This window comes from Cucurbita pepo, chromosome 12, assembly GCF_057944985.1.
Source record: "Cucurbita pepo subsp. pepo isolate OVF chromosome 12, ASM5794498v1, whole genome shotgun sequence".
In the NCBI taxonomy this organism is placed as follows: Eukaryota; Viridiplantae; Streptophyta; class Magnoliopsida; order Cucurbitales; family Cucurbitaceae; genus Cucurbita; species Cucurbita pepo.
In genome coordinates, this window is record NC_141809.1 from 2,779,880 (window position 1) to 2,795,043 (window position 15,164).

Genomic DNA, 15,164 nt, shown 5'->3' on the forward strand with positions numbered 1-15,164 from the left:
TAGGCCTGGCTCAACAATATTGGTACCGTAGTGGAAAGGAAAGTGAAGTCTCTATCGACACCGTACTATTTGCTGAAGGTTGTGTGCTACCTAGTCTTTTTGATTTCTCGTGGTGGTCCCCTAGGTCTCTAGGGCGGCTTGACGGCCAAGATGTGGACTCTCGCCTCTAGGTTTCTCTTGATAGACTCCTCGAGTTTCTTCTCTGGTTTGAGAGCACTATGGTTCCAAACCGTCGATCGTCATTTACATTCCTAAGGTGCTCGATCTTCTGGAAGTGTCAACGTCAACTAGCTAACTGCCTCTAGCACCCTAGACTTAACCCTTAACTGCTATCACGCTCTACGGGGGGAAACAAGCATTCAAGCACCTGGAGCTATTATACAACAAAGCATACAAGCAGCCACACATGCCCGATAGGACGATAACGTACATCAAACTCCCAGGTCATACAATTTCTAGCCACCTAAAATACAGCTTAAAGATTTTGAAATCTCTAAGATTCTACGTGACTATTTTCATGCTTTTTTTATTGTTCTAACACAGGTCATACAATTTCTAGCCACCTAGGGTTGGCTCTATTAACATGCATGCAATTCCAAGCGATCCTTAGAAGTATTTCTTGACCTAAAATCCATGTGGTTGCATATTTGATTGTCGTGTGCCTTCCCGAGCATGCTTAACTACTAGGAGGCTCCAAATTTTTTAGAACTTTGTTGGAGAGACAAAGTTTGTAGAAAAATAGGATCAGTATCAAAATCGAGCCAAAAGTGGGACCTCAAGCGTCCCCACGCGCGGCTGGAAGATCGGCTACATGCACGGCCACACATGGGCAGGCAGGCAACGCGCGAGGAGCTCCAGTGTTTGATTCCCAACGAACGTGATATTACCTCTTCTAGTTGCCACGTGTTGACGAGTTATTCATCTCCGATCGAATTTTTTCAGTTTCTGATTGATTTCAATTTCCATACTATTTTTTTCACGATTTTGTATATTTTAGCATGAACCTCATATCAGACTTGATTCATTCACCAAAGTTGTAGAGTTTATTACTACCTACACAGAGATATTTTTCTTGAATTTTATTATTAATCCTAGGGCAAGATAAACACGCTTGAATTTGATTGAAAACAAGTTCTTGACGAATCGTGCGGCCCCAACGAAAAATATAGTAAGGAAAGTATGGACTAACCTCGAAATATTCTTGATAGATTCCAATGCTACGACTACTCATAGGAGTCCTTCTCTAACACATTTCAACTGCACGTGAAGGAGCCTTGGTTGAATCCAAGCCAAAGTTCTATTTCGGTTGGAAGATTTATATGATGTATGAATGACATGTAGCCCGTGGCTCATGAATGTGTCAAACTTTTATGATGCTATGGTGTATTATAGATAATGTGTTGATTATGTTATGCATGATTATGTTATGATAGGAATATTATATGATACATATACTTTCAGTATGTCGTATATGTATATGTGTATATATATATATGAATAATTATGTCACAAAAGGAATGGAAGTATGATTTACATCATCTCGATGTACCATAAATTGAAATTATGAGACCTCATGCATACTACATGTCACGTACATTAGGATGCTTCTCTAGTATGATTAGTACATACGTGTACACCTTGATATGATACACGTTCCTTTTCCTCCATGGTGTCCGGCAGCGTGAGCATGCGCTAACCGATAGTTAGGCCCATGGATATGTTATTCGAACCCGCCTTCTAGATACATGTGTGCATACGTGAACTGTGTATAGAGAAATACTGCACATCTAACCATACCCAGATTGGAAAGTAGAGTCCAAGAGTTTTCAAAAACATACGTCATTCCATGTGGTTAAAAATACATTGACCATAGCCACATATTTCTAATCTTCTAAGTTAATTGCTGGTTGCTTTCCAAATCAATCTTTATTCTTTAACATGTCTAACCTTTCCCAAAACATGCATATTATATATATCATACGCTATTAGGTTAACTATTTGCACACTAAACTCCATATCTAATCATGCTTAAATGGATGGGTTTGACCACGAAAACATTGACAAAGAAAAGATGAACCAAAAGGGTTAAGTCGGTATCGTATGAATTTTCTCATTTCAAAAGACAAAAGCTTTTAGATATCAACTTTTTGTATTTGATACGTACCTTTCTCGTTTCGAGTGGTTGGTCTTCAACCTTTTTATAGTATAAACGTATATATGTTATGGAATTTTGAGTCCCAACCAAATAAATTGGTCAATCTTATTCGAAGAAGATCAATAAATTCATGCAAGAAAACTCAATAGGGCTAATAAATCAACCCCACGTTCATTAATGGATTGGTACCAAAAAGTCAATGGAGATGAATTTTGGGAGATTTCTTTGTTGGGTCTAGTGAAATTATTTTAATTTTGCAATTTGGAGATAATATAATCTTAAAATGAGTCGAATTAAAATAAAAATTGGCTTCTGCGATGATCTCTGCGATCGACTATTTTGTTTGTGTATGAACTTTTCAATGCATCTAGAAACGTATATTGAAAAAACAGATGAAAATAATAATCAAAATGAATGCGCAACTATTTAGAATATTTGAGAACGAAAATAAGAACTTCCATTTAGGAGCACAATTAGTAGTATGGTCGGTGGAAAATTGTTGAAGGTAATGATATCAACACGACGTTAATGTTTTGTTGTTATTTTCAATTCTTATTTTTTGTAAATGAATTAATTCATATAAAATGTTAACCTAGAAAGTTACGTTTCTTCTCATATACTCGAGCTTTTCCCCTCTTTATATTTTTTATTTCATATTTTTGTGTTTCAAAATTTTTACTTACGTTACTTATTTCTCGCTTTCAAGTGTGAAGATTTCTCAAAACATGCTTGATTTTTGTGTTCCTATGGTTAAACCACAAAAATGGAAGCGTACACCTTATTGATATAAGTAGTGACTTTCAATTATTTTAAGTTTTTCTTAGCTATACTATCTTCAGGATCGCTTTCATTTGGATGTATTTATGTATACCTCCTTTGTTCGTTCGAGCGTCATAGTTTATTACATGGAGTTTCGAAATATTCAAATGTTAAGTATTAAAACCATTTAGTGTCATAATAATGAGTCAAGCAAAGGAGGTATGGAGGACTGGATGAGCTGCAAGATACGTACCATAGGGAAGGGCCATCGTAGAACAACTACTAACATATGTAGTAATACACTCCAATAGAGGGTTACAATTTCGATACATTAGCCTACGTGATAAAAAGATGGATGCCCATATAACCTATCGGGAAGGAAGCCAAGGAGAAACCAATAAACTCGATCAAACCTTAGCCTCGAGCAAAGAAAGCCTACACAAAATATCGAACTCTTTTCTAATTATTAGGACCTGATTTTCAAGACTTCTCCTCCTCGACTAGCAGTCTGCGAACAACCGAAGAAAATAGGGAAAGGGTGAGCGAAAAAAAAAGAAGCTCAACAACCTACTTATAGGCTATCATTTTATCCTTATTGTAGTAAGTTACCGTGGATTTTTCTTTAGGTTCAAGGAAATTTGCCCCAATTTTAACGTAATCCAAGTTTTTAGAAAGGCCTAAAAATTTCGAGCAATACTTTTTTACATGTCACTGACCCTGTCGGGGTTCAGAAGTCGTTAACTGGGTTCTAGCACAACATATCTCCTGGACGAAAATTCTCTTCTCGAGGTAAACCAATTTTCTATTCTTATACTTAGTATGCTTACGCGGCCTCAGCAATGAATGACTGGTATTTTGGATTGAAGTGTTATCTCATCAAATCTATTAGTACAGTATGGCATCTAGCTGGCCTGAACATCATCAATAGAAGGTTAGCTGGCAACCCTTCCATAGGGCCATAGAGTCACTCTAAATCTGAGGGGAACGACCTTCATATGCAGACGAACTACTTGTCTAGTTGTGTGGTTTCACGTCCCACTCTCAAGATAGATTATGGTGACGTGCCTAGTTCAGGAGGCTTGAGGCCATTTCCACATTCACTAGGGAACTAGTATGAATCACCTACTTGTGTAGACCCAAGTCTCCTCTCAATATCAGTTTATGAAATTACAGCATCAACCTTTGTTTCATTCTTACACTCAATCGGAGAACTCACCCTAAACTATGTAACGACCTATACTCAGGATTCAAAATCTAGATTTGGCACAAATGGAACTTAATTTCGTCTTCAACCAACAATTGTTTGTGTGCTATTGGACTTGTTACATATCTATCTTATCAATAGAAGTGAAGGGTACATCAATGGAATTTAATTTTTGTTTCTGTAACAGCTTAAGCCCATCGCTAACAAATATTATCCGTTTTGAACTGTTACGTATCGTCGTCAGCCTCACAGTTTTAAAACGCGTCTACTAGGGAGAGATTTCCACACCCTTATAAGGAATGTTTCGTCCCGATTTTAAAACCCATCTACTAGAAAAAGATTTTCATACCTTTATAAGGATATTTCGTCCCAATTTTAAAACGCGTCTATTAAAGAGAGATTTTCACACCCTTATAAGAAATGTTTCGTCCTGATTTCAAAACGTGTCTACTAGAGAGAGATTTTCACACCCTTATAAGAAATGTTTCATCCCTCAATGTTTCTACCATGTGGTAGTTAACACGTTTGTTTGCTATTAATTTTGAATATAATTGATCTTACTATATTTTGAATTAAGTATCAAAAAATTAAAAATGTTTTTGTAGTTTTCTTCCATTTTTCTTTGTTCTTATCCATTTGCAATACAAAATGTATTCTCTTTGTAGGAGACAATCTTTTGTGGAATAAATGTTGTGTTGGAAATTAATGATGAAAGGAGACAAAGTTCAACACAATTGTCTATTTTGACTAAATAAAAATTGGTCAACTCACTTAAAATTCTTTCAGCTGCCCACGTGGATCCGCTGTTTGGCTTTTTGGTGTCTTTTTTTTCCATTATTTCGCCTAAATATTCTGTCCACCTCATCCTTCTTTGACTTTTTGCAACTCTATTTCATAACCACAACTCTTGTTCAAACCCTAATTGAAAAAACCAAAAAATTATATTTATTTTTTTTAAAAAAAATCCTTTTTTCTTATTATTTTTGTTCTTGAAAAAGGTTGCACATGACCTCGAATGAGATGCAAATGTTTATTGTTCTCGAGTTTCGAGTTTCTAGGTATGATCTACCTACTTCATATGACGAGAGATACCTATTTCACATTTGGGATAGGAACAGTCTAGAGCCATACGAGAAATGCTCGTTTAAACGAAGAGTTGGCATAAAAATTATATATATATATATATATATATATATATATATATATATATATAAACTTTGAGCAAAGAACTTGATCACTGTGAATTTTCCACACAAGAATCCTTGTTTCGATCTCCAAAAAAAAAAAAGAATTTTATAGGAATAGAAATCGAAATAGGAGAGGGGAATGAGCATAGAGAATCTTAAAGACATCGCTACATACGTTCATGAACTCAATCACTCTTTAAATATGACCTAGCTATCTATCTCATGCAGAAGTATATATTCTTGTATAGTTCTGCTTCTTACTTTATTAATCTCAACGCTAGTAGTGTTGCATAGCATCTATTCGGTGCAATGATTTTACTTATAACGATGCATGTTTGTAAATCGATTCGATAAAACATTAAATAGAACTTATCTGAATTAGTGATTGTTTACCTTACAAGAACGATTATCTTTAGATATGGAGTTCTTTAAAAAAAACGTAAACCCACACGGTAGACAGTTGCAACGTTAAATTAGAATCAAACACAAAACACAAATCATAAAGTAATTTGAATTGTTGGAGACAGAAAATCCTTTTTCTTTTTCTTTTTTCATGAGAATCAGTCACGTGTCCATAATAGAAGAAACTAGAGGATCAAATTTAATGCCGGTCAGCTTCAGCATTGGCGGGCAGCAGACAAGGAGGCAGAAAGAGGAAGAAAGATGTCGCTTTCGGGCAGGACATAGAGGTTGCGGGCAGTAGACAAGAAAGTCAAAAACGTGTATCAATAGAATTTTATGACACTCACAATTACGAGAGACAGACGGCGGTTTTGTTTGGTAATTGTCAAATAAAAAAGATTAATTTAATTATAAATATAATATGAGACCTAATCACGTCATAAATCACCACGTGGGACCTAATCACGTAAGAAATCTAGTGAACATGAAAATCGTGCCTCTGTCAAATATAATAGACGATAGCACACGATGATACTCTATAAAATCCTATGATACAAGCGTTTACTGACAATAAAATGACAAATTCAGTTACGCTCCGTACCCAATGAGAAATCTAATGAAAAGAGAAGCACATCTTCAAGTCTGACAAAAGGGGTAGTAAAAAAAAATAGATAGTCTTATATCTCCGAGTCTGACAAACGCTATAGACATGAAAATACTGTTGATTATCATACATCTAAACCTATTTCACACATCTAACGAGTATATGAAAGAATTAATTTCAATGATTATGTCATCTAACTAAATAAACTATATCACGACACCAAACAACGCCTAGAACGTAAGGATTCCCATGCATTGGCACAGACAAGATTATAGAATGACAAGGAAGTCAAACAGTATATATCGTCCTATCATTCTCAACGGTTATGGAATGCACCTGTCGTGAGATTCTAACCAAATCACAATAGTTAGAAAGACTGGACCAGAATCTATTTGGGAGAAGAAACTCGAATACTTTAACACAAAGAAAACTATTTGTATCTAAGATAATCATTGTATTATATTACGGGAATCAAATCCCGTTCAACTAAGGATCAAACAGAATAGAATAGCAATGATCATTCTAATAGAGATTGATAATATTATTTATTCATAGATTTAGTAAACTAAAAGATTGTCGATTCTTTTCTAAAAACTCGATGGTTCAAACTCCCAATCGTGCAAATAGTGAATAAAAAATAGATTTGAATGTTTTAATACTCTAGATGTGACAATATTTGACTTTTTCAAGGTCATAGCATTTGAATCCAAGCATAAAACACAAGCTTTCCTCTTTTAGATTCTAAATATTTGTTTAGTCTTCATAATTAGGAGTGTGTTTCCAATGTTGAGCTGGATCGGGTTGGACATTTTCTTAGACCCAACTCGAACATGACTGTAAATTTTTCAGTTATTATAAGACAATCAACTCAACTCAATCCAACCATTAATTTTTTGGATCGATTCCGTTCAAATTATGCGAGTTGTTTATTCAAACTTTGTATTTAATAAAAATAAAATGTTAGTTTATAATTATTGAATTAAAATTTACAACCCAATTTTAATAATATTTTGGAAATGTAACTTTTAAATATTAAAATACTTATAATTATATCATAGAAATTAACAATAAATAGTATAAATTTTTTATTTATTTGAATTTAACTCAATCAAATTAAATCCATGACTCAATTCAAATCGACTTGATTGGGTTGTACAGGTCATCAAATTTTTTTGAATACCCGTAATTATAATAGCTATATTTTAATGAAAAAATAATAATTTTTATAAATTATACTACTTTATCATATCGATCTGTGTGTGGAACTTTCGAGATATCCATTCTCTTATCAAAGTCATATTACGAAGATTCCAAACCCTTTTTTTTTTTTTATCGACATATAATCATTAATTATTATTATTATTGAGTTGATTAGACAGTAATATTTTTTTAAATAGTATTTTAAGGTAAGAAAACATTTTAAAAAAATAAACTAAAATACATAATTATATTTAAATAATCTCAACGCCTTACTATCTAGAATCTAGATTAATCAAAACGGGCCAAATTATATTAAATTAGACGTGAAATTAGGTCTTTGAATCAACCCATTTTATTATTTAATTCAGATTAAATTTGACTTGACCATCATTGAAATTATTAAAAAATATATATAATTACCAATTTCTCTTAAGTGGATTATAATAAAAGTTAAATAGAATGTCAAATAATAGGAGAAAAAGATGAAATAATAAAATTAAATAAATAAAAATATAACAAATTAAATGTTAAAAAGTAATAAATTATTTATAAAAAAAAAAGATCTTCACAAGACTAGGAGGTGTCATGGGCATATGACTTCAAAGTTCAAACCTTGGACCATAAAATGGAACCTTTTTAACTAAGTTACATTTATTTTAAAATTCGATATTTAAAGGTTTAAAAATTACTTTCTTTTATTTAATATAATAATTATGGAGCGGAAAAGATACGTGTATAGGTTCATAGAGTCGATAGTTCAATCTATCACTTTATGGGCTAAAAAAAGCAACTTTTATAGAATCCAAAATATATATATATATACACATACACATAAACAATGCCCAACGTTCTTTGGCACCTATTCTAACTCACTTGAACGTATAAATAATCAACGGTTTAATATTCGAATCCATAACAAAACAATGTGGGTGATTAAATATCTTTAATTTTCATAACAAAAACTAAAAAGAAACAAAAACAAGCTCATTAGTCAAACATTCTCTAAGCAATTGGCCAAGTTATTTCATTAGACATCAAGGCACAACCAAGTAGGCGTTTAGAGGGATTCAAGGTCATATTTACAGGATGAACCCAGAAAGTGGCACTTGCAAGAACGAACAAAAAAAAAAAAAAAAAAAAAAATGCTCTTTCCAGTTGCCAATAACTCTATTCTCCAAAAGGAATAAGAGAATGAAACCAAAAAATTTCTGCAAAGAAAACAGATCATGCCTAATCACTTCTTTACCTTCTACTATATGTTACGAAAAATGACAAATTTTACACCTAGAAAAGAAGCTATCTAGTGCTGTCTAGTGACTAAGTCCTTGAAAAGAAGTGTTCTATTCGCATATTAACATCTTTTACTCCGTTCTTGTGCCTCTTTGCCCCTGCTGAAACCGTGTCAATCTGCACAAATTTACATACAATAGCATGTTCAGAGAGAATTTGTTGCAAGCTATAATGGGAAACTTGGAGCTTTCAATTACAAGATCAGTACGTTATCAAAGTATGAAGAATGCAGAAGGTGACCTAAAAGGAGCACTACTGAATTACAAAAGTTCAACTGGAAACTTTAACGTTATGAATGAATGATCCAACATCCAAGAAGAATGAAAATGAATGAAAGAAATGTTAAATCCACCTAACCCAAAAAACTTAGCTATAGATTGCAATAAATTTAAATATATCTTTAGTTCGACATTCTCTCATGGACTTAATTTATAAAGGCCCAACAAGTAGAAATTAATATTCAAAATGATTTAACAGCATAAGATCTCCTACTCCAATACTATGTTAAATTACAACACTCCTACTTTCACTCTCTATTTCAATTTATGACCTAATATTTTCTGATTTTTCATCTTTTTTTTCTCACTTCTTCAAGTTTTCATAAAAACACTCTAATTTTTACCTCATTTGTTCAATTCTTACATCAACTTTTTCTACTAAACAAGACCTAAAACTTCAAGTATAAAGTCTCACAAACTCTCAAAATCAAAATCTTCCATCAAAACTTAATAAAACAATGAACTGCTAAATTAAATTCAAAAAGTGCCGACAAAAAAATATTATCCTTGATCATGAGAAACCTCCTTAACTAACCATAACATAACAAATAGATTGATTTAAACTGCAAAAAATAAAAATCAACAAAATATTCATCACTACAACTTAGATAATGCACAAGTTTTTTTTTTTTTTTTCCCCTCCCTTGGTTGTCCATGGCTTAATTCTAAACATGTCTCTCCTTTTGTGTATTAAATTTAAACATATTAACTCACACTCGACTACTAATGTACAATTTTGTGAAAACATTTGAAGTCCTATGATCTCTTTGTGGTTTCATTGTTCTCCTTTCTTCTTTCTCTAGCTTAAAGGATCTAGTTTTAGAGGTTGGAAAATGGAAGGGAAGTAAGAATGTATTAAAAAAGATTGGAAAAGAAAAAAGAAAATAGGGAAATGTTAAGATTGAAGCAGGGGAGAGAGAAAATTCGTTGTAGATAAACAATTTTCGTTCATATATTAACTATAAGGACATTTATTAACATTCTTTGAAACATTAAGGCTGTTAATGCAAATTTTAAAAGTTCATGAATATCTTTAAACAAGTTATTCATGGTTTCTGTTCGTGTACTAGTGATAAGGATATTTTTCTATTTTGTTTAAAAATTTAAGTGCATTAATAAAAAATTTGAAAGTTGAGAGATATTTTAAAAACAAAGTACTAACCATTTCTATTTAAGTTTTGAATGATTAAAGGTATTAATAAATTTTTAAAAGTGAGATATTTTAAAAACAAAGTACTAACCATTTCTATTCAAAACGATTAAAGGTATTAATAAATTTTTAAAAGTGAGATATCGTTTGTAAAGTACAAGAGTATTGTTATAATTTAGCCTAAATTTAATTATATTAATATTTAACACCCAACCCTATATGTTTGAGATAATAACAGGAGAGGAAATAAATTCATAAACATACCCGTGAGGATTCATGTTGAGATCTCAGGACTTTAATTTGTCCACCTCTCCCATCAGCGCCAACTGCAATCAGATCACCAGAACGTGAACCTGGCATTGCACCCCCATTGGTCAGACCACGTTTGCACCATTTACCCAAGAACCTATTTGATCCATCAGGGCCAAGTATGCCACCAGAAAAACTTATACCTGACGTTGTGTTATACCTCAAGTTGTCAGTATCAATTGCTTTACTGGCGAAACAAAGAAACCAAGTATGTGTTTCAAAACTCCGCTTAAAAGTGTACCATTACCTGGTTTGTTATGTGATAAGTGGCTAGAGGATTCTCGTCTAATGTTAAGCACAGGTTCAAATTCTGCAGTGTCTTCAATCACTAAAGGCATGCATTCATCCCCTGGAACAGCAGTCGTGCTTGTATTATTGACTGTAGCTGTTGGAGGTATAGTATTCACTAGGTTGGTTGTTCTTTCTGCTGCCTTTTTTCGGACTAAATTGCAACCGGTCAACTGAGGATGGTAAGATCTTTGATCTGCTTCTTCCTCACTTACTTGGCGTTCTATATTAGAATCTAAATTGGCTTCCTTAATTTGAGAAAAATCTGAAGATTTCTTATTCATTGAGGAGCACATGCTCTTAGCTGAATCTACCAAGGTCAAATCGGTGATATGAACATCACTTGCAAAGTCACAATTTTTCCCTTTTCTAGAAGATAATGGTTCGTTCATCTGGCTTGCAGTTGAACCTGAAGCATCTGGTGAAGCAGCGAGCTTATTTTTTGCTGCTACCGTGTTACATTTACAACACACACTACCTTGAACGCCTGATTTTTTAGCCTCTTTCAAGCCTCTCAGAGCTTCATTATCTTTATCTTCAATGGATTTCTCTAGTTCTTGGACCCTTACCTGATAATAATCATACGATTAAATCAGAAACAATGAATCAAATAAGGAGATTTTTTTGTTATGAGCTCACCTTTAGCTTATTTATTTTCTCTTTTGCCTTCTCAAGTTTCTTACAATAGCGAGCCTCTCCCCTTCCAAGAAGATTGCACTTTGCCATCAGCTCTTTATAACTCCTATGGAAAATTAAGATTTTGTCGAATAACGAAAACGAAGAATTAGCCAGACGAAATACAAACATATTCTCAGTAGTGGTCTGATCTTCAAGAATCATTAGTTTATACTTGAACGACACTAAATAACACAATTGTGAAAAGCTACACTCTATCATTGTTTTAGATTACATTGGTGTCATTTGAGATAATTTACCTATTTCGCAGGACCAATGATTTCCTTAGAATGTCGATTGTATCTTTATTGTCTGCTCCACTACCCAATGAAGAAAGCTTACGAACCTCCTCTTCATCAAGATCCACTTCAGATACTCTGCAATACAGATGACAACACCGTTATAAGCGAAACACACCAAAGGGAACAAAAGCTTTTCTTTTTATTTTCCTGAACAACAAAATCCCACTTACAACTTGAAAGCTGCAAGTTCTTTAGCCAAAGCCATACTTCTTTCGTTCAACCTTTTGCACTCAACTGTTGATTTTTCGAGTTCCTATACCAGATCAGCAGCCAACCATCATGAATGCATAAATAATCAGTCCATTAAGGAAGTAAAAAGTTGCAAGAAAAAGAAAACATATAAACTTAAAAGGGATTGTTGACCTCAGATTTTAAGTTAAGCAATTGAGACATTGAAGTTTTTTGTTTCATGGCTTCATTCCTCAAGCCCACTTCCTTCTTCACTTCATCCTGGCAAAATTGAAGCTGAAACAAGACAATCTGATTAAGAACCACGTGTATACATGCACTCATCAATACTTAACATAAGAAAATAATAGCAGATGGAGCTTTATCTAGAAGCTGAAGAATTGAAATTTTGATGTTCAGAAGAAAATCATTATTGAACGTCTTGAGTTGTTTAGGACATAAGGAAACCAATAAATACTAGTTGTAGTGAAGTGAAGATTCTCTGCTAACTACTCACAAGAAACAAACAACTATCATCTTTGAAAAACAAATGAATTACTAAAATAAACAAAAATGTAGAAGAAAAACCACTTAAAAAAATTCTTTGCTTCAGCAACCAAGTACATTGTCAATTTTCAAAGGAAGGATTAATTAAACAAAGCTAGAAGGGACACTGGAATGAGACATCACCAAAGCCCCAAAGCAACTAGGAAATATCAAACACTCCCTAATTGCTATCTTATGATGTAAGAAGAATAGTTGCAAAAACTCTTATCAAACAAGCTCCAGTAGAACCTATGAAAAAATATTGAACTACGAAAGGGACACCCATTTTGTGTAGCTATCTTGAAAGGTCCCAATTACTTTTCAATCAAAATGTTCCAACATAGAGAGGTAAAATCATCCCACCACAGCAATTATAAGCGAAAGGGATAAAGAGACGATCAATTATAAGCCAAAATTCTACCATTCGTATGGAAAGAATCAAGGCCAAAGACCACACGAAGATTTAAACCTTTCTAGAGACTCTTCAAATTTCATAAGTTGTTTGCAAATTAAACACCCAGTAATTCAATATTAAATATCTGTTTGTTCTAGTTTTCCCAACAACCAAGGAGAAATACCTCCTCAATGAGTTCTTTGAGATCCTTCCCCTGAGTCTCCAATGTGGAATTAAGCACCGTGACCTTCATTTCCAGCCTCCTGACCTCACTTCTCAACAACTCCGGATCTTTCTCAACCCAATCGGCCGGTTTCTTAGCAAGCATCGAATCATTCGCATCCCCAACAGACTGAAAATACAGCCGCGCGACATCTTTGGCCACACAGTTCTGCTTGCACATAGGACAACTGTACTTCTTCTTCCCATTCGAACAATACTCAAACCACTGCTGTAAACTAAAGAGCTCCAATTACAAATTTACATCACTTCCATATTCCACACGAATAAAAGAAAAAAACAATATCAACTCGACACAAAAATCAACGAAGGATTACTCACCAGAGCTCGTGGAAGACATGGCCACAGATGGAGATGGATTGAAGATCCTCAACAATAGGCTTAAGATCCTCGTAGCAGATTGAACAAATGGTTTTGGAAATGCCGCAACCATTGTCCATTGATTATTTTCTGTAGATTGTTGAAAGATGAATCTGATGGATTCGATTTCTGCATGCGCTTGGTTATGGAAGATGGATTGGAGGGAAATTTTGGAGAGGGAGGAAGAGAAACATTTTTACAGAGCGGGAAAGAGTGGGAAATTTTTGACGATCATGAAACTTTCAAAATTTTCGTTTCCGTCTTCTCTTGGATCTTAATTTCTCTTAAGAGTTATCAAAATTTTGTTTAGGTTAAATTATCCCCACATATTTGTTGTAATTAAAAAAATAAGTTTTATACCCATAAATAAATAAATAAATAAATATATATATATAACCAACTGATACGAGAAATAGAAGATCTGAGTCAAGAGAGTTATCTCTATTAGCTAAACGAGATGAGGTAAGATTACATTCTTATTTTATTTTCGGAACGACTCAATTATTAATGTATTTATATCATTATTATTGAAATTTATTTTGTAACATTGAAATTATTAATGTACGACTCTATTAGCTAAACGAGATGAGTAGTATAATAAATAATTATTTTGTAATATTGAAATTTGAATTTATTATAATTATATTTCTGGACACAAAATAATATTATTTTTATTATGATATATTTATATTCTTTGCTCGGACCCATTATATTATATTCTCATTTTATATGTATAAACTATATAATATAATAATTTTAGTAAAAAATCTCAAAAATTTAAATGTCCAACTAGTTCATATGTAAGACTATCTATGAAAGATTAAAATTTTGTCATCGTGGCCACACTAAATTAAAGTCTATATCTTCACCTTCCTTTTGCAATCTTGATCTTCAATCGATTTGTTGAAGATGTTGATCGTCGACGTACAGTTCATTTTGACAACAATATTTCTCCTTATAATATGTAATAGTTTCACCCTCCCTGGAACTCTCGAAAAGCTTCTCAATCTTAGCTTCCCTGAGCTCATGTCGCTATTAAGGTTCAACAAGAGTCGGTCAACGACGATGTTGATAGTAAGGTTCATTCGCACCGTTCGTCGTGCCTTGGCTTGTCCCGGCGGCCCTCGAGCCTCCCCTATCACTGTCTTGTTAATGTAGAGAGTTGTCGTCGTGTTACTGTACTTGAACGATGCCATGTTAGGATTTTTCACTGATACGTCAGCCGTCAATGACACGTTGGATCCTGGCTTTGGTATGACACCGTTGATCAACTCGAGTTTTGTGATTGAAATCTTGTTCATTTGAATAATGGGATCCTTGACTTGAAATAGAGTGAATATCAAGACGAGGATGACTACTACTGATAGAATTACGAGAAGGCCAATTATGAAACAGAAGAGTTTTATGAACCTTCTTTTTCTCTTTAGATGCAATTTTTCTTGGTAGTCGTCGTTGCTCGGACGGCAGTCAGTAGCTGGGGCGAGAGGTCGAGCTTGGTCCTTATCTGCCATGGTTACGGGAGGAGAAAAATTTAGGGGTTATGGGATTTTGTTCAAGTGATGGAGTTTATAAGGCAAAGGTTTGGGGTAGTGCCCAAAATTTGAAGGCATTGAAGAATGTTGAATTTTGAAGGCAAGCAAAGGCAGGCATGAA

At 33.7% G+C, this 15,164-nt stretch overlaps 2 protein-coding genes across 5 annotated transcripts; both read right to left on the bottom strand.

Moving 5' to 3' along the window:
- Positions 1 to 8,509: 8,509 nt before the first annotated feature.
- LOC111806541 (RING/U-box superfamily protein) lies at positions 8,510 to 13,827 on the bottom strand. Of its 4 annotated transcripts, none has more exons than XM_087128856.1 (9): positions 13,473 to 13,827; positions 13,096 to 13,369; positions 12,167 to 12,268; positions 11,974 to 12,056; positions 11,762 to 11,878; positions 11,466 to 11,568; positions 10,786 to 11,395; positions 10,494 to 10,582; positions 8,510 to 8,918 (listed from the first exon to the last, which is right to left on the bottom strand). In XM_087128856.1, exons 1-9 carry the CDS (start codon positions 13,589 to 13,591, stop codon positions 8,829 to 8,831), a joined length of 1,587 nt encoding a protein of 528 aa, XP_086984982.1. In that variant the 5' UTR covers positions 13,592 to 13,827; the 3' UTR covers positions 8,510 to 8,828. The 4 variants fall into 4 exon arrangements, with proteins under 4 accessions (XP_086984982.1, XP_023547671.2, XP_023547670.2 ...); XM_023691903.2 differs by having other exon boundaries at positions 10,494 to 10,681; positions 13,096 to 13,359; positions 13,473 to 13,823; XM_023691902.2 differs by having other exon boundaries at positions 10,494 to 10,681; positions 13,096 to 13,362; positions 13,473 to 13,823.
- Positions 13,828 to 14,304: 477 nt separating this feature from the next.
- On the bottom strand, positions 14,305 to 15,149 carry LOC111807010 (Late embryogenesis abundant (LEA) hydroxyproline-rich glycoprotein family). Its single transcript, XM_023692574.2, has one exon. The coding sequence runs from the start codon at positions 15,020 to 15,022 to the stop codon at positions 14,369 to 14,371; it is 654 nt and encodes a 217-aa protein (XP_023548342.2). The 5' UTR covers positions 15,023 to 15,149; the 3' UTR covers positions 14,305 to 14,368.
- Positions 15,150 to 15,164: the final 15 nt, after the last annotated feature.

Excerpts from the sequence above, each read along its gene's own strand:
- LOC111807010 (XM_023692574.2), bottom strand. The coding sequence starts at position 15,022 with ATGGCAGATAAGGACCAAGCTCGACCTCTCGCCCCAGCTACTGACTGC.
- LOC111806541 (XM_023691901.2), bottom strand. The coding sequence starts at position 13,591 with ATGGACAATGGTTGCGGCATTTCCAAAACCATTTGTTCAATCTGCTAC. Across the intron at positions 12,269-13,095 it reads TCAAAGAACTCATTGAGGAG|CTTCAATTTTGCCAGGATGA; the intron begins GTATTTCTCCTT and ends GTCTTGTTTCAG. Across the intron at positions 11,396-11,465 it reads AGAAAATAAATAAGCTAAAG|GTAAGGGTCCAAGAACTAGA; the intron begins GTGAGCTCATAA and ends GATTATTATCAG.